Source organism: Mauremys mutica, chromosome 1, assembly GCF_020497125.1.
Source record: "Mauremys mutica isolate MM-2020 ecotype Southern chromosome 1, ASM2049712v1, whole genome shotgun sequence".
In the NCBI taxonomy this organism is placed as follows: Eukaryota; Metazoa; Chordata; order Testudines; family Geoemydidae; genus Mauremys; species Mauremys mutica.
Genome location: NC_059072.1, coordinates 320,626,478 through 320,644,924, shown reverse-complemented (window position 1 = coordinate 320,644,924; position 18,447 = coordinate 320,626,478). Strand labels below are relative to the sequence as shown.

General features: G+C 39.4%; 1 protein-coding gene across 3 annotated transcripts in view; it reads left to right on the top strand.

The window, feature by feature from the left end:
* CDK8 (cyclin dependent kinase 8) overlaps positions 1-18,447 on the top strand; it is a 163,465-nt gene that overhangs the window by 115,492 nt on the left and 29,526 nt on the right. For all 3 annotated transcript variants that reach the window (XM_045017240.1, XM_045017237.1, XM_045017251.1), the window contains exons 5-6: positions 10,707-10,764; positions 13,640-13,771. In XM_045017240.1, coding sequence (XP_044873175.1) covers positions 10,707-10,764; positions 13,640-13,771 — 190 coding nt within the window. The remainder of the gene's footprint in view (positions 1-10,706; positions 10,765-13,639; positions 13,772-18,447) is intronic.

Sequence of the window (18,447 nt, the reverse complement as noted above, 5' to 3'; positions counted from 1 at the left end):
TGGAAGGTGGAGAGACTGACATAGGATCGGATCCAAATACATGGCCAACAATAATTACTGATGCAATGTGAATGATTATTGTGAAAAGAGATCCTTCAAAACTAGATTCTATGTTTGAATATCCAGTTAATGAGTCGAATTGACGATTTATGCCATCCAGTAAGAAGAAAAAAATGAAAAATGGGGAACAAATTAATAGATCGTGGTTAGTGTATTCATGGACCAAAGATGTAGTTTTTTGTTTTTGCTGCAAACTGTTCTGTAACTCGGACATTCTTCTGGCAACTGCAGGTTTTAATGACTGGCGAAATTTGCACCAGCATTTTAAAGAACATGAAACATCAAAAAATCATTTACGCTCATTGACAAATTGGATTGAGCTGTCAAAAGATTACGTTCCGGTACAACAATCGATGCAGTACAGCAACGTCAACTAAATTCAGAAATTCTATGTTGGCAATCGGTGTTGGAACGTTTACTGGCAATCATTAATTTCCTAGCTGAACAGTGCCTCGGATATTTTATATGAAAATAACGATGGACATTTCTTAAAATTGGTTGTTGGCAAAATTTGATAATGTTATGGCTGAGCATGTGCGAAGAGTGAAAGATGGAAAGATTCACACCCATTATTTGGGTAAAAATACAAAAAATGTGATAGAATTAATTTCTAATGGAGTGCGTAATGAAATTTTATCGAATTTGAAACATGCCAAATATAACTCAATTATAGTTGATTGTACTCAAGATCCGAGCAAAACTGAGCAAATGTCAATAGTTTTACGATTTCTGAAAATTGATGAAAATGCAGAAGTGAAAATTTGTGAACACTTTCTAGAATTTATACCAGTGAACAAAACTACTGGGAAAGCCCTCATAAATGTAATTCTACAGAGATTGGAACACCGTGGAATACCTTTAGAAAATGTGTGGCCAAGGGGACGATAACGGCTCAAACGTGCGAGGACGACATACAGGTGTACAGCAAAGAATACTGAATTTAAGCAATCAAGCTTTTTTCATTCCTTGCCATGCACATTTGCTCAATCTGGTTGTCAGTGATGCCGCCAAATCATCTAAAGATACCATTTCATATTTTACCACAGTGCAAGCAATTTACAACTTTTTTTAGTGCTTCCACACACTGTTGGGCAGTCTTGAAGAAGCATCTCGAACAAAAACTCACACTTAAGCCTCTAAGTCAAACTAGCTGGGAAAGCAGGATAGACACTATTAGACCATTCCGATATTCATCAGGAGAGATTTACGATGCACTATTTGAAATAAACCAGGACTTGTAGTATGATCCTTCATTTTGACATGAAGCTGAAACATTGGCTCAGGAAATGATGCAGTTTCAATTTTCATGTTGCATGGTTATTTGGCATAATATTCTAAATCAAATTAATTTGACCAGAAAAGTTATGCAGAACATAACCATAGACAGATGCGAGGCAAAGACGATTTTGAATAAAACACTGGAATATTTTAAAAAAATACCATTCAGATGAAGGATTTTGAAGAAATTGTCGAAGAAGCAACAGCAATAGCAGAGGATCTTGATTTTGAACTGACGTTTGCACCTCAACAATTCATGTGTCCTTGGGGAAAAAACAAGACAGTTTTTTGTTATGAGGCTCAGGATGATCCTATTCTCGATCCAAACGGAAGGTTTAAAGTTGAATGTTTCTATTGTATTTTGGATGTAGCTATAACTTCCATTGAAGAAAGATTTTGTCGGTTGCATGGTCATTGTGAAACTTTTGAATTTTTATACGATATTGGAAATATTAAAAATCAGTTTTCCAAAGAAGACCTCATGAAGCACTGCCAAGACCTACATTTAGCGCTCAGTACTGATAACACTACGCAAGTATAAAAACCAGAAAAATTCAGTTCATATAAATTCTTTTAATTTATGAGAAACTGGAGACACTAACGTTTTTCATTATAGTGTATAGTTGAACTCAAATCGTTTGTAATTGTTTTTGTTAAAATTAAATGTTAAAACAATTTCCTACTAGTGTAATTTTATTTCACTAACTACAAATTCTCTGTTTTCATTTTTTTAAATTTTAAACAGTCAGAACAAAACTGGAAAGTGCAAACGTGTAAAAGCCAAAAAAAAAAAAAAAGTATGGAGGGTAGGGGGAAAGCCAAAAATATTTTGGCTTGGGGCAGCAAAAAACCTAGAGCCGGCCCTGTCTGTACTCTAGTATATGCAGTTGAGTTAATACCATCTAGTATGTGCAGTTGAGTTAATACTTTCAATACCATTAAATGAAGACAGAGGTTTAAGGAACATAATCATAGAATCATAGAATCTCAGGGTTGGAAGGGACCTCAGGAGGTCATCTAGTCCAATCCCCTGCTCAAGCAGGACCAAACCCAACTAAATCATCCCAGCCAGGGCTTTGTCAAGCCTGACCTTAAAAACCTCTAAGGAAGGAGATTCCACTTAAGCTTGAGATCTGTCTGGATCTCTCCAGTAGGTGTCCATTGTTTTTTGTTGTTGTTTGTATTTCTTTACAAAAAAAACATTCATTTAAAAAAGACTTGCAATTGCTCAGATAAACAAATATGAAAGACTTCTCTCCAGTAGGCAGATTTAGTTGATTCAAAAAACCATATAAACAATTTCCTCGTTATTGTTTGTAATTGCTGGACTTCGCCGAGTCAACTGATTCAAATGTTTTTTCTGGACATGTTTAGTAAAAACAGTAATACCTCTCTTGAATACATCTTTTTATTGACATACGCTCTCCCACAAGAGTTAAATATTGATGTGTAATCCCTTTTGGGAAATTCTTTGAAACCAACTAAAGATTACCAGGCTACACATCCGTGATTTATAAATGGGAAGTTTCAGAGTGAACATTCTTATTCTTTAATATACTTTAAACTATGATACCTTTTAAGAGTGTTGGGACAGCTATGCATGTAGACACTACAGCCTATAGTTGGAGTCCAGCTGGCTTAAAATATAAATATATAAAAAAATATGTATGCTCAGTGAAGGGCCTTTGGATCTAAAAAAGCATGTGTGTGTATTATGGGCCACATCAGCCTCTCTGTATGTTATGGTCTTCTCCTACCGTGACTTACCGAATCCTGTATCTTGTGAGGCTGGGATACTAAATCTTTTGTATTTGACTTTAAACCTTTCTGTATGCTAACCCTTCTGCCAGGTGGAGTAAGCAGCAACAAGGGCTGGGTTTGGTATCTAGAGGTTCCTCTTAACAATACAAAACAGAACCAGCTCAAGCCCCCGCCCAGTAATCTGGGAAAATTAACCACCATCACTAGGCTCTCCTAAGAGTCAATATTTCAGCTCTTGCAATCATTGAGTCTGTGTATAACAAAAGAGAACTTTTACTAAAAGGGAAAAGGAGCCAAGAATTAGTTTGAGAAAACACAACCACATTCATAAGCAAAATGTGACCCCGCAGTGTATTGGGCAGTGTCCTTTGCCTCAGTTTCCCACTTGTGGTGGGAAAGTCCAATGAGTGAATGTCCATTTAACACATCACTCCCTTTTCCCCTATTCACTTCACCCACTCAGTTGGCTCTCCTTGATTAGCGAAGACCTAGAGTTCAGAGGTGTATTCACAGGGGTTCATCTCCCACCTCAGAAAGGTGGGGAACATGTTGAGAATGACACTGGGGTTGCTGTGCAACTCTGCAGCTGGCTGTTTGGTGCTGCCTCCGCTGCTTTTCTCTATTGCTGCTGGTTGTGTGCTGCCATTGCTTTACTCTGCTGCTGTTGGAGCTCACGGCTGCTTCTGCACTGGCACGTTCTGAGGTTCCACTGCTTAACCCAGGTCTTTAGTGATTTCACTGGGTAGCAGGGAACCTCACTGCCAGTATAGCCTCTGCATTGTCTTTCCTTTCACCACTGTCCCTACACCAGGTCTAAGGTGTAGCCCTTAGGCCTGCTTACAAGTGATTCAGGCCTGGTAATCACCTGGACAGAAACAGTGACTCTCAATTGAGTTTAATTAGCTTGGTGTTTAAACACTGGAGAGAGAAAGATCAAATGGTGTCTGCCTCTTCTTAGGCAGAGTCCACACCAGCAAGTAGAAACACCTGTCCACGCTCCCTCTCTTTCACTGGGATTTGGTATCCCTCCCTGCTTAGTAAGGTTCAGTTTAGGGTGATTCCCTCAATCAAGGCAGGGTAAGTGCAGTTCTGCTGCCCTTTACTTATACAATAAGGATAATATTTCATTATCTTTGCATTCAATATTTAAAGTGATTTGTAACCCAACACCAGCCAAACGAGAGCATTTTGGCAAAGTAGCTCCATCCTGTTGCGTGTCTAGGCAGAGTAGGTACGTCTAGGCAAACACGGTCTGTCCCTGAAGTCTTTTCCCCTAGCTCATCACCAGATGTCAGAGGAGAGCTCATTCAGACCCTGCTTACATGTGTATATACTCAGACAAAAAGGCTGAAAGTATAGAACACTAATTGAGAGCAAAAACATCCCAGGGATGTTGTAACTATCCCAAAAACAAGCATTATAAACCCAGGAAAATTCCAAGTTATTGTTAAATCCAAACACATTAACATATAGAAATCAGAATAGGTAAAATATTTGTACATAAAATAAAGTGGATTGTTTTTAAATTAAATACAATTTTCTTTTTCAAAATCTGTTTAAAATTATGACAACCATTGTTAAGGCCTAAACTTACTATAGTCTATTAATCATTTAAATTAAATTAAAAAAATCAAGCAATACTTGTTTATTTCTAGACTTTTAAAGATGGCCAAACCGCTGTAGTAGTGGATGTCACTGGTTAAGTTCCTGGAATTGGAGTTTGTTGAATTGCTTAACCAGCTTTTGACAGCAGTAGCCTCTTCTGCAGGGGCAAAGAGTATTTTCTTCATTTCAGTTTAATTAGTTCAGCTCAATGACTAGTTCATTCAGAGTTGAAAAATTGACTGGGAGTCGAAAAAGCAGGAAAGCTTGTTTTTCCTTTTACCAGATTCTGAATAAAAATGAGGTCCAAGAAAATGAGATAATCAGCTTTAAAATCTTGAAGGACACTGTGACCATAAACAATTCACTAATCACTAATTCACTAATTACAGATAATACTTTTGTTTGTTTAATTAGTTTAGCTTTAAATGCAAATCATATTTTGAAAAGAAAATTTTATGTATCCAGTACATTTAATTAATAAATCATTTAGAAAAGTTTTTGTGCATTTTAATTGAATTCCAATTTCCATCCAAATGCAGTTCGACAAAAATTGCTAGTAAAAAATAATCATAATCTAGTAAATAAGAGATGTCATTAACTATCTTCTAACATAAAGTAAAAATTAGGAATCTGAATAGAAGTATGTTAAGCCACATAATTGCTTAGTAAATGTATATAGATATAACATATCCTCCTTCTGAGAAAAAAACCCCACAGTTGATTTAAATCAATCTACCCTCATGGAAATCCTCAGTTCAGGCTCCCAAACAACCTTATATCAGCTATGTAGAGATGTCATGCAATAACGATACAGTTGTGATAGCGTATTAATGCTGGTGGGCCCAGATCAAGTTAAACTGATTTTTAAAGACATTAGATTCTTTTGGGTGTTTTAATTGTGCATTTCCATACCTAATACATTTGGATATCTTTTTAAGTGTAACCATAGTTCTGAATTTTCCTGAATATTTAATGTTTGTTTGTGGAATAATTAAAACATTCATATTTTCCCTTGTGTCCGCTAACTTTTCCATCCTCTACATCCCATTGCATATGTGCAATCGAACACCAGTTCATCTCTCCAGTCCTTCACACTCCCATGTTCCTGCATTTACAAACCGGTTCTCTTCCCCTTGCCCTCTCTGTTTAGTAGATCAGGTGCAATGGGGAGTTTATGAAAATAAATATTTAGGATTAATGGTGTTTTTCCATTCTTCATGACTGAAAGTTTCTCTGTCAGCAGAGGCTAGCACATAAAATCTTCTCCTTCAAAGAAATCCACAAAGAATTGCCCTTTTTGAGTGTCCATCTGCCATTGTTTTCAATGGGACTGAAGCGGCAGGCTGAAAGATGGCAACTACTTCACATTGTTCCCAATCAGGGGGAAACAAAACTGTCATTGGAGAAGATGCCCCTTGTGTACCAGGTGGCAGACATGAGCATTATGAGCAGTTACTGAATGGAGGCAGTGGACATCTTTACTTAAAGGCAGTTCGTGGTCTGAGTTCCATTGAGAACAATGGAAGATGGTAGTCATTTTGAAAGAAGGTAATTCCTTGTGAGTATCTTTACCTTTTGCTGAAGGAGAAACTTACACTTGTGAAGAACTATGGAAAAATTGATCATTAAATTGAAAAATTGACTATAATCTTAAAATTATATTAAAAACTGCCCATTGTACCAAATTTACTGAAGTTTCACCTCTTTGCCAGTTTTTGTGCAAATAACTATACTTTACTGGGGCAAATAACTATACTATACATTATTTGTGGGTGGATGGGGGAAGGGGAAAATGGTCTGACATGTGGTGTTCAATTTCTTAAGTGATCCATTCTAAATTCATTCACTCAGACTTATTAATGTACTCGTAAATTCTGAAAAAAAAATCATATTATACTCACTAAGTGTTAAAACTTTGGGAAGGATAGATGCTGTATTCTTTATAAATAACCAAGTGGCTAAATCCTAGCTTTAATGCAAAACTGAACTCAGCATTAACTATTCAACTGTGATTGGATGCTCCTTAATATTCTGGAGATATGGTCAAATTTAGATGTGGAAGATGAAGACCAGAGGTCTACCGGTACCCATTCCCTGCAATCCTTGGTACTCAGTCCTTACACACCTGGATGATGGAGGGCCCCTACCATAAACTTTCCAATACCAAACAGATTATCAATTGGTGGGCAATCTGGGATTGCAAGTTTACAGGTGGTGATTGACACCCATTTCTCCACTGTAAAAGCAGCTTTCATCTTGGTGTCTGTGCACTGCATGGCTGGGGTGAATTTGGCACACCAACTCCAGAAAAGTACCCATCTGCATCCTAAAGTTCTAAAGCCACTACTGATGTTCCCAAATTTGCATTGTGATGTAATCTCACAACTTGGTTTTTGCTGTACAGACCCAAAACTGCTGCTCCACCATGTATGGTTTCTCCGTGATTTCCTGCAGCAGTTGGTCAGCTTCATTTGTTGTCCATCATCCACTCATCCTCAGTATATCCCTGTTATATGTCTGGCTGTTACGATTTTGCAAAAGAATGATTTGTCCTGCCCTTTAAATGGACAAGAGAGCTGCAGTAATCTGTGCATTCATGTGATGAGATGGAAAATGGCATGAAAGAGTAGTTTATGGGATGGAACCAAGAGATTTATGGGAATTTGATCCCAAACTTCTACAGTTCCCTGATAGGAGTGATGGTATCGCACAATACACTACAAACATTTCTTACAAGGTAATGTGCCAGATCGTGGCATAGAGGACATCAGGATGCCTACCTACAGTGTTGCATATATTCTGCTGATACAACCTGATGCTGTAAGGACATTCTACATGGCAAAGGCAACCAAATATAAATGCACTCCACTCAAATAGCTATGGCGATAGCAGTGTGCAGACAGAACTTTTGACAGTAAAACTTTCAGGTGCAGACATGGCTTTACACTTACCCAGTCTTAACACAAGAGCTCTGATCAGTGATCCACAGAAATGCATGATGGGATGCTTTTAAAGTTCCAGGACTATAGTTTGAAAAAAAAAAATTCAGCCGTGTTTAATGCTCCTTTTTGAGGTACTTACACATTGTAGTAATGTAACCCACATACCTTCTCCTTATGCAAGTTTTTCTGCATATTATTATACTAGTACAGCACTAGGTGATTTATAGTGTAAAAGTTTACCTTTCTAACAGCAAGACAATGGAACATACCTCACCTCATTGAAAATTTACAGCTTTATTACACTCCTCAAATAACCTCTTCTTTTTTAACTTGTCCACAGAAAAAAAGATGTAATCACTCATTCCTGCAGTCTGTTGATACCTTGCATGCATGATTACTATGCAGTTAGACTAATAAAGCCTTGTTGGAGCCTTTTATAGGAAATAATTATTAATCCTGCAAATAAATTGTCTTGAGGTACTTGTTTTTAATGTGCCTTATTTTATATTATCCTAATATTTTGAGATGCTGCTAAAAATTCATTTAAAAAAATCATAAATATGTTTTTACACAAGTGTGATGATGGCTCCAATATTCTCAATAATGAAAATTTTAAAACTTGCCTAAAAGCATGTTTATGTGATAAACTGTAGTCCCCTCTTCAGAGCTATTGGGAACAACCATATTAATTCTTATACAGCTGAGATTTCCTTGTTGGGGGGAGGGGGGAAGTAGCAAATTGTCCTCTTTGCAGTGGCTTAAACCAGGAAATTCAAAGCGAGAGTTCTGACTGTTAAATTACCTGTTACCACCTTCTGGCTAGGTATTGCAGTATAAGTGCTTATATAAAATCACCCACTATTAAGGGACCTCATTAAGTCTTTACATTTTCTGGATTTTTCTCAAATCATGTAACATGTTTTTTATTTTAATGCAGCTTTGATTCACCCACAAAAAACGTTAGCATTTGAGGAATCTGTGCCCATCTGATTGCAAGGCAGACACTAGTGTATAAAACACATTGTTCGTATGAAGACCTGAGAAAATGGTGGCAGAGACAGGGGAAAAACTACCAAGATTAAGAATTGAAGGGTCATAATGATAAGCAGCCCAATTCTGTGACTACATCTAGTACTCCTGGGGGAATTAATTGACAGCTCTAGTAATAATTCATTTAAACTACAATATGGAAACTTATTTCCCCGCATCCTTTCAGGAGCACTGCAAGACTTGGGGGAGTCAGGGGTAATGGAGGAGCTCAGAGTGAGGGAAGCAATTATTGGGAAGGAGCCTGCAAGGGAACCTGGAGGGTTGTTGGTTGTGGGTGGGAGAAGAATGGAATAGGTTTTTTGGGGGTGGAGGAATTGTTAGAGAGTTTGGGAGCCTCCCCTATGCAGACTGTGGCAGACTCCTAGCCTTTCCCATTCAGTCAGACACATCTGCCCCTGTCCCAGTGAGTCCTTGCAGGGCCATATGGGGATGGGGGAGGAGGGGCTGCAGCACCCCCCGCCCCCCGTTCAGCACCTGAGCCTGCACCCCAGTCTGTTCCCCCCCAGATCTTCTGAACCCCGGTCTGTGACCCCCAGTAGCCCGGTGTGTCCCTCTCTGTCTGTCCCATGCTGCCTCCATCTGGCTCTTCTGTGAGGGATGCATCCTCTCTGTGGGCTGGCTGCTCTCTTTTCTGCTGTCACAGCAGCCCCTGGTGGGCAAAAAATGTAACCGCAGTTCCAGCTCTGTGGGAAAAAAAATCTATGGGGGACATGAATTCTGCGCATGTGCAGTGGTGCAGAATTCCCCTTGGAGTAATTTAACTTCACAGCTAATCTGGGAGTAATCTAGCTTCACGGTGGCAGCATATAGGGTATGTGAATAGTAGGCTGCCTCTACAATGTGGTGTGTAGCTACACACATCAGTGAAAGGGACCTGGCTGTGTGGAGCTGCTGGAGTCTTTTCCTGTTAAAAATAGCAGTCTAGATGGGATAGCACTGCTTGAGCATGTACGGTTCATACCCACTTTGTTCAGGTGTATCTTTACTCACCTAAGCAGTGCCTCACCACCTACACTGCTGCTTATATCCATACAAGAGCTGTGTGCAGGGTATGCACTCTACATGCCACCAGAAGGAGAGTGGAGTGTAAATGTCCCTATAGGTCTGTTATCAGTGGTGTGTGTAAAAAAAAAAAAAAAAAAAAAAAAGAGTAAACTAACCTAAACTTAACTCTTTATTTCCCAAATTAGAAGCGGGTAAATTCAGTGTACCTGAGTTTATGCTCGACTATGCTACTTTTGTAGTATAATGTTTTAATTCATTTCCTTAGTATAGAGAAAAGGAAGAGTCGAGTCCTACTTCTTATTATTTGGTGGCCATTATAGCAGTGGTAGAAGCATTTAGACAATAGTTTTAAGGATATTCTTTTATGTTAAGTCTTAAAGCTGGCTGAATTAGTGTACTATATCAATCTGGGATAGTAAATTTAGATGGGTTATGTAGATTTTCTGTGGAATATATATTTATATAGTGACTGATATTCAACCTGTATCTTGAGATTTTTCTTGTTAATGTAAAATGTATGCCTGAAGATGTGCCTAATGACCCTTGGCCAAACATGTGTTGCAGAGATGACATCTTACACCCAGATTCTTTGTTGTTGTTTTTCAAGTGGGATGGGGAAAAGGCAGTGAAGCACCAGATGTGCACCCTGGTGAGCTGACCAGTTCATAGAGTGATGTTGCTGGAAATCTTGAAGGCTCATGCTTGCTTGCTTGCTTGCTATTGCGGGTGGAAGAAAGACACCACAAAGGCAGTTAGTCTGGGGAACATAATTTAAAAAGCCCTGGAAAAAAAAAGATTGTGAGGGAAAACCTGAGAGGCAGAGGTAGCAAAGGAAAGCCTGTGTTTTGGATACTTCCACAGCTTTATCACAAAGTAAACATCTATGACTTTATCATGCTGCATTGGTTTAAAACTGGTGAAACAAAGCTAATGTATTGTTTCAGAGACAAATGTTATTTAGGTTTATCTTGGTATATGTATTGTATATTTATTTTTTTTCCACAGAAACCTGCTAATATTTTAGTTATGGGTGAAGGTCCTGAGCGAGGAAGAGTAAAAATTGGTATGTTATATCTTTGATAAGTCCCAGTGTAGCATTTAAGTTAGAATGTTCTGAAGGTGCAGTTGCATCACTTAAGATAGTTACTTAAAATTATATTAGTATGTGTCTGGAAACTTTATCAAAAGCTATTTTGAGTGACTGGCTTTTTGGTATCACACCTGTGCACCAATTCCCAGTGGTGCACAGCTACAGCCTCATCAATGAAAAGGGGGAAAAAATCCCTATGCCATTATATTATATGGGTGCGTACTGGGAAGGGAATTAATATGGGACAAAGATAATGGTAGCTTGGAAGAATGAAGGAAAATAAGTGAGATTTTAAATGACCTCCTTTTACCACCAAAGTGCCAAGACACTAACTTGCTCTGTATTGTAAAATCTAAATAGGGAACTGTCCACTATTCCGAATATTAAATTTTAAAATAACAGTGAGAGTGACTGTTGATTTATGAACTGCCCTTGAAAGGGTGGCCAGATTTCTGGGAGACACAGGAAGCAACAGGAGTCTTAAAAAGTGCAGAAAATGTTGATTGAGAGAGAGACATTTGATAAGAACTAACTCTAAATATATTCAAAATGGTGAGAGGGAAGTAGGGTGGTGGGAAGAAACTGAAACTTTCCCACTATTTTATCTTCCGGTGTGAACCACTTTTCTCAGTGAAAGGATAATTTGCAGAATCTCCAAATTGTTCTATAAAGTCTATTTTAAAAAGTAACTAAAAATAATCTAACCATAGTCTAACAGTAATGAGCCATACTGTGGCATGCACTAGTTCATCATTGATGCACCAATAGCCTTCTAATGCACACCCTGTATTGTTATACTAATATTATAGTCAGGCAGTCCAGTTTGGCAGAATTTTTTTTTTAAACAGATTGTTTTTAACTTCCCTCTGACTTTTTCTTTTATGAGATGATTCTTCCACAGTGTCACTCTGTATTCTTTGGTGGTTTTGTTTATCTGAAACACCAACTGTTAATCACTAATTTGCTAATCAAGGGTGGAATTTTCCTGAGGTGTTCAGCACTGGCCTAACTCTGCTCCCATTGAGGTCAATGGGAATTGACTTCAGTAGGAGTAGAATTAGCTCAATGTTGAGCACGTCAGAAAATCCCACCCCTTAAAATTTTAGCACCCTTTAGAGGTGTGAGATTGATGATAGAGACCAAGGTCTTCTATCTGCAAAACAGCATGGACAGCTGTTTGTGAACATTTCTTCCCATTACCTTAATCTTCATGGAGCATGCACTTCCAAGACTGAGCGTGTAGGTCAGTCTCCAGGCACATTCAGTGTCAATTGTGTTGGTGATTTTTGTGATGTAGACAATTATCCATTAGTATTTGCTCACAGACCACCAACTTATTTAGCAAGTGGTAGTTACGTGCGAAGTCATTTGGTAATAACTTTAGATTTCTACTAAATTTGGTCAGACGTTGCTGATGGACAGGTGAAAGATTCTGCATCCGCTCACCAGTCCCCTGAGCCATCCAGTCCCAACAGTAGAAAAGCCTTTATTTCTAGGTGTGTTATCAGTTTGAAAAAATTTGCAATTTTTAAACATGTTTTTGCAACAGTAGGAAAAGAATGCATACGTATCCCCATATCAAGGGCTTCCACTCTTCTAGTATTAATACTTTTTTAAAAAATACATAACTGGTATACTTAACATAAAATAAGCTTTATAGGCTTTTTATGCTATTTCGACTCCACTTTTTACTGGATTTTTTCCACGTTTTTCATAGATATCTATGAATTCATATCATGGGTTATCTTGATTTTTAATATAGAAAATTATAAAATGTCTCATTTTAATTGCAATAAAATAATTTAAAGTAGGGAGGCACATAGAGGCAAATAGTTACCTTAGATTGTGGAGCAAAATTAGATATGAGTATTTACTCTGCAAGTTTTCCTCAGTAGCTGAGTTATTACATGTGGCATGGGTTTAACCCCTTCTCTCTCAAAACTGCTATAGGCCTCACACTTCTCCCCAGTCCTACTCAGTATATATAGGCTCCCACTCCACCATGCCAAATTCTTCGGTGTTTGGAACTTCGAAAACCTGATTTAGTGGGAATACTCATTTCTCTATCCTCTGTCCATCTTGTCCTGTACCATCTAAATTCTGGTCACTTCAGATAGTTCTGTGTAGATTACAAATCCCAACAAGCAGTTTAGACAGAATATTTTTCTTAAGGTTTTATTAGTAAAGGGAAATTTTCCCAAAATGGAAGACATTTTAAAAGCATAGCTTAAATGGTTTCATCTTGGTACTGGTGATACTTTGTGACCAATTTAAATTGAGAGGAGGCTTTCAGGGAAGAAGATACCCTCATGATTGGAATCACCTCTTGTTTGGGGCATGAAGGAAACCCTGCTTCAATTGCAACCAGCTTTTCATAGGTAGTTCTTGTGTCATATATGTATGTATTATAAATCATTCTAACCTTTACAGAATTACTATTTCACCCATTTCCCCCGCTTTAATGTTTCCTGAACAAACAGCCCTGTGATAATAGAATATTCCACCAGGCAGAAAACTGACCCCCTGGCTAGCCAATAAGGACTTACCCAATGTTCTGAGAGCTACAAGAGTTGGCATACTTTTTTCAGAACAGTGGTAAATTCTTTGATTCTAAATGCCTTGCTTTAGTAATGATTTATAATGATATACTTCATAGGTGATGATGCTGAATAATTGCAACATAAACTATAAGGAAATGGCAAAGTTAGACTATCAGGATTCATATTTACTACAGTGTGTTTGCTTTTTAGCAAAATGTTGGTTCTTCTAACAAATGAGCTCAATCATTTCATTTGATCAATGTGAAGTTTTCTTAACTTTTTAAAGCATTTTTTTTTAAATTTTGCAGCTGATATGGGCTTTGCCAGATTATTTAATTCACCTCTGAAGCCTTTAGCAGACTTGGATCCAGTAGTTGTAACATTCTGGTATCGAGCTCCAGAATTACTTCTTGGAGCAAGGCATTATACCAAAGCTATTGGTAAGTAAAATTAAGTACCAGTTTATTAACGTGTTACGTAGGCAAAATATACCTGAATTACTCAAACATTGGCATGTGAATGCAAGTATGGGAGAAAACACAGGTGGAAAAGTACACCATTGAATTACATGAGGAAACATTAATCACTGACATTTTATTTAGTTTAAATACTATTCTTAAAACTCTTTCCTGACTAGTAAACATCATAAACTCAGATGCCCTTGATGTATAATTTTATATAGTTTCTTATCACTAGAAATTTCAAAAAGCATATTACTACTTGCAATAGAATGAAATATTGACACACACCTTAAAATTGTCAAAATCCAGAAAATGACAGCAGGGAACAGAGTACTTTAGTTTTATTACTTTGGGTTTTTACTGTTTAGAGCAGTGGTCCCCAACCTTTTTGTGGCTAGTAGCACATTCATGTTTTCAGAAAAGTCTGGCGGGCGCCAACAATTTTTCAAGGCTTATTTTGTATTTGTACATTAAATAATACAAAAACATCATATTTAATATTACATAATATAGGAATCCATAAGGTAAAAAGGGTAATTTTACATGTAAAAGATATTAATTAAATTATTCGGCAATTACTCTTTCACCTACCATGTGAATTTGCTCTTTTTTATCTACCTGTAAGAAAAATTAAGGAGCTTTTACAAAATAAATATCATAAACAGTTTTCATCTTTTATTTATTTTAAAAAAGTAAAACATTGTTGAACTGCTGGTCCAAATATATTTATTATTCTTACTTTAACATAGAATGAAGCCTGCAGCCCCGATGTTCTCTGTCACCGGCAGGTGTGGGGCTGCGGTTTCTCTCTGACTTAAGCTGTGGCCCCGCGCCTGCCGGGGATCGAAAACACCGGCACCCGCAGCCTGCAGCCCTGGAGAAGCCGGAGAGAAGCCGCAGCCCGGTGCCTGCCAGGGACAGAGAACACCAGCGCCTGCAGCTCCGGAGTACTCTGTCCCCAGCAGGCGCAGGGCCCTGGCTTCTCTCCCCTGCTGGGCACTAGGCAGGCACTGCGCCTGCTGGGGACAGAGAACACCAGTGCCCGCAGCCTGCAGCCCCGGAGTTCTCTGTCCCCGGCAGGTGCAGGGGCGTGGCTTCTCTCCCCTGCTGGGCACTAGGTGGGCCCTGCATCTGCCGGGGACTGAGAACACCGGCGTCTGCAGCCTGCAGCCCCGGAGAAGCCAGAGAGAAGCCGCAGCCCTGTGCCTGCCAGGGACAGAGAACACTGGCACGGGGCCGTGGCTTCTCTCCTCTGCTGGGCACTAGGCGAGCTCACATAAATGCCCAGGCGGGCGCCATGGTGCCTGCGGGCACCACGTTGGGGACCACTGACTTGGAGTATAACTAATACATAAAGCAATATTTCAATTTATGAAATGTATAGACTGGAGACAGTACTAGCTGCACTGAAACTATTCAGCTGACAAGATTGATGTGGCTGTGACACACCTTTCATTTACTATTTTTTGTTTTCTTTTTCCCCGAAGAAACCTTTGCATTTTCTTGTGAAAAATGAGACTTGTTTAAACCTGCTATTCAATAGGAGGGTTGCCACCCAGAAGTTTTAACTCAGTGCAGTTAAAGATAAGTTATTAGCAATAGAAAGATAGGTTCTTCCTCCATTCAAGTCTATCTAGAAGAAGCACCAAAGTTGGGAGAAGTCACTTTCCTCCTAGTATTGCCCCTGCTGGTATTGATCTGCTTTGAACAGCTCCAGCATGGCACTGCTGAATCTACTCTGCCACAGTCAGCACTTGCTGTCAGTCTGTGAAAAATGCCAAACATAAGAGAGAGGAGACTGTGTGGCAGTGGTACAAACTATCACAGAGCAGGCTTGACAGCAGTATGAAGTTCTCTTTAGGGCTTTTAATAGCTTTTAAAAAGAATGATAGAGGCACAGAAGGAAAAAAAAGGTGGGTGGGACTGGAATTCTCCAGTCTATGCTGTCTTTGACTACTTGGCTTGCTAGAGGGAGTTACCAAAGGTTGCAACCCTCTTAAGAAAGACTTCTTCAAGTAGTGTCCCGAGAGGTGTTCAACTCTAGGTGCGTTTGTGCCCCACATGTCTCAGATTGGAGATTTTAGGTAGCAATGTCCATTTGGCTCTTGTATGCGACCCCTGCAGCCTCATGCCCTGTACTGAGGCTATATAGAGCTGCGTGGGCAAACCGCTCTCAAGTCTTTCTCAGCTGCCTCGACCTGAGGTGGCGTCTCAGCAGTATCTGAGTTGAGCTTACCTCAACTGTATTTTTCTCTTGTTCTTACTAGTTAGAGTTAGTTCTTAGTTTCCTTTGTGTTAGTAGCCGTAGTTGTTTTTTAATCTATAAAATTAACTATCTTTTTAAAAAAAAAATATTACTTATCCTGTTAGGATAAGGACTATTATCCCCTCCCCCTCAGGGGAACTTAAAGCCTAGGAGGGTGTGCCCGGTTCTCCTGGGCCCAGGGTTAAACTTTGCCTTTCATGTTGAAAGTCTATCCCGGTCAGTGTCCGGGGCACTTCCAGTGTGTTCAGTGCCTGGGGCTGTCACACGTTCTGCAAAAGTGTAATTTCTGTCTACAGTTACAATCAAGGGCCAGAAAGAACCAGGAACTTAAACTACATCTCCTTATGGTAGAGAGTTCGCTCTAACCAGCTTCTGACCCGAGCCAGGGGATTCTCCCATACAGTGGTCTCCAAACAGGTCAACTACTTCTCTTCCTCATCCCCGGATGAAGCTGTCATGCCTCCTATACTGTCCTTGGCCAACGATTTTAAATGGTTCCAGGATCTCATTAAAAGGATAGCGTCTCCTTGCAAATTCCCCTGGAGGAATTGCAGCACACTTGACATTCTGCACACTTCATCGTCTGTCTGCATCATTAATGAGGCCTACACCCTGCAAAAATAATTTGGCATACCCCTAGCCACAATACCACCTACCTGTAAGAGGGCAGACAACAAATACTATGTTTCCTCTAAGGACTCTGAATTATTTTCAAATCCAACTCCTGTGTAGTCTATGCTGTGAATGAACGTGGCAGACGGCACCATGCTAAATCTACTCGATACAATAGAGACCTATAGCGTCTTGATTTATTTGTCCATAAATCATATTCATTGGCTATCTTAAAATTTAGGATCACCAATTATCAAGCCATTATGGTGAAATACAGCCATGCTAAGTATTCAAAATTGAATGCTTTTATTGAGCATCTTTCAGCAGACCAGTGGGAGCAATTCCAGGCGATCATTGCAGAGGGCCAACTGTTTGCAAGAACATCTCTGCAGGCCTCTCTGGACGCCGCTGATACAGCTGCTTATTCAATCTCCAGGGTGTTAGACATGAGGCGGTCCTCTTGGGTTCAGCTCTTGGGACTTCCCTCAGAAAACCTAAATTTGTTTGAGGATCTTCATTTTGATGGATCATAGTTGTTTGCAAAAAAAAAAAAAAGTGATCAAATCTCTGCATGTCTTAAGACTCAACAGCCACCTTGCACTCTCTGGGAATTTACACCTCTGCATAAAAAAGAAAGTTCAGTAAGGCCCAGATGGCACAGGAAATCTCGTCCCACCCAGCTTCCTGCTTCCCAGAAACATTACGTACCCCAGCATAAGCGAGAGCAGTTCCAGGAGAGGAGACCAGCTACTTCTCAAACATCAACCTCACAACCCACAACTTCAAAACACCAATTTTGAAGGGCTGGTGAGGTGCTGAGTTACTACCCCCCGCTCTTATCTGCTGCAACAGTCTTGATGTCTCTTGTGCTTTGGTGACCGCCTTTTTCATTTCCATCAGAATTGGGAACATATCACTGTGACATCCCCCCGGGTACAGTCTGAACTGTTGAACAGCTGTGTCCCCTCAGTGCTCCAGCCTGGGGTGCCTCTTACACTGCTTTGCTGTAAGAACATCCACTCCTGGCCTGTTCATACATAGCCTCTACAATGTAAAACCACTCCTAGCTATACAGTATCGAGTACTGTTAACTAGCCACTCATGAATTAAACTGCAATCTCTCTAGTCCCAGACTTCCCCCCCCCAGAAATGTCCAGTACGCTACTGAACAATGCAAGCTCTTAGAAAGTCCATCATTTCATCAAAGGAGAATGATATGTTCCAATCTTGTTATCCTATATGGAGTTTCCCACATATTTTAATCCAAACACACTGGGTTATGCTAAAACAATAAGATATGTTTATTAACTACAGAAAGATAGATTTTAAGTGATTACAAGTAATGATGCATAAAAGGATCAGTTACAAAAAGAAATAAAAGCTAAAACACAACGTAATGGCTAATTTAACAAATTCAAAGCAAAGGTTTTCTTCACCATACATTATGGTAAATTGTATAGGCTGGGCCTCCTTTCAGCCTGACACTCCTCCCCCTTAGTTCAGTGTCCTTCATGAATTCATTGATGTCATGAGCAGAGACATGGGAGGAGGAGGAGTGAAGTCAAATGTTTTCCTTCCCTCTTTATAATTCAATTTTTTGTGCTAGAAACATCCTTGCTGAGTCATGGTGACACTCAGTCTGTTGTGGACATGAGGTTTGAACCATCCTTGTGATGGAATGTAAATTTCTTGTTTACACCTTCCCCGTTACTGGAGAATGACTACTTAAGCAGGTGATAGCCCTTTAACATCTCTGGGTGTTAGTCTGTCCTTTGTT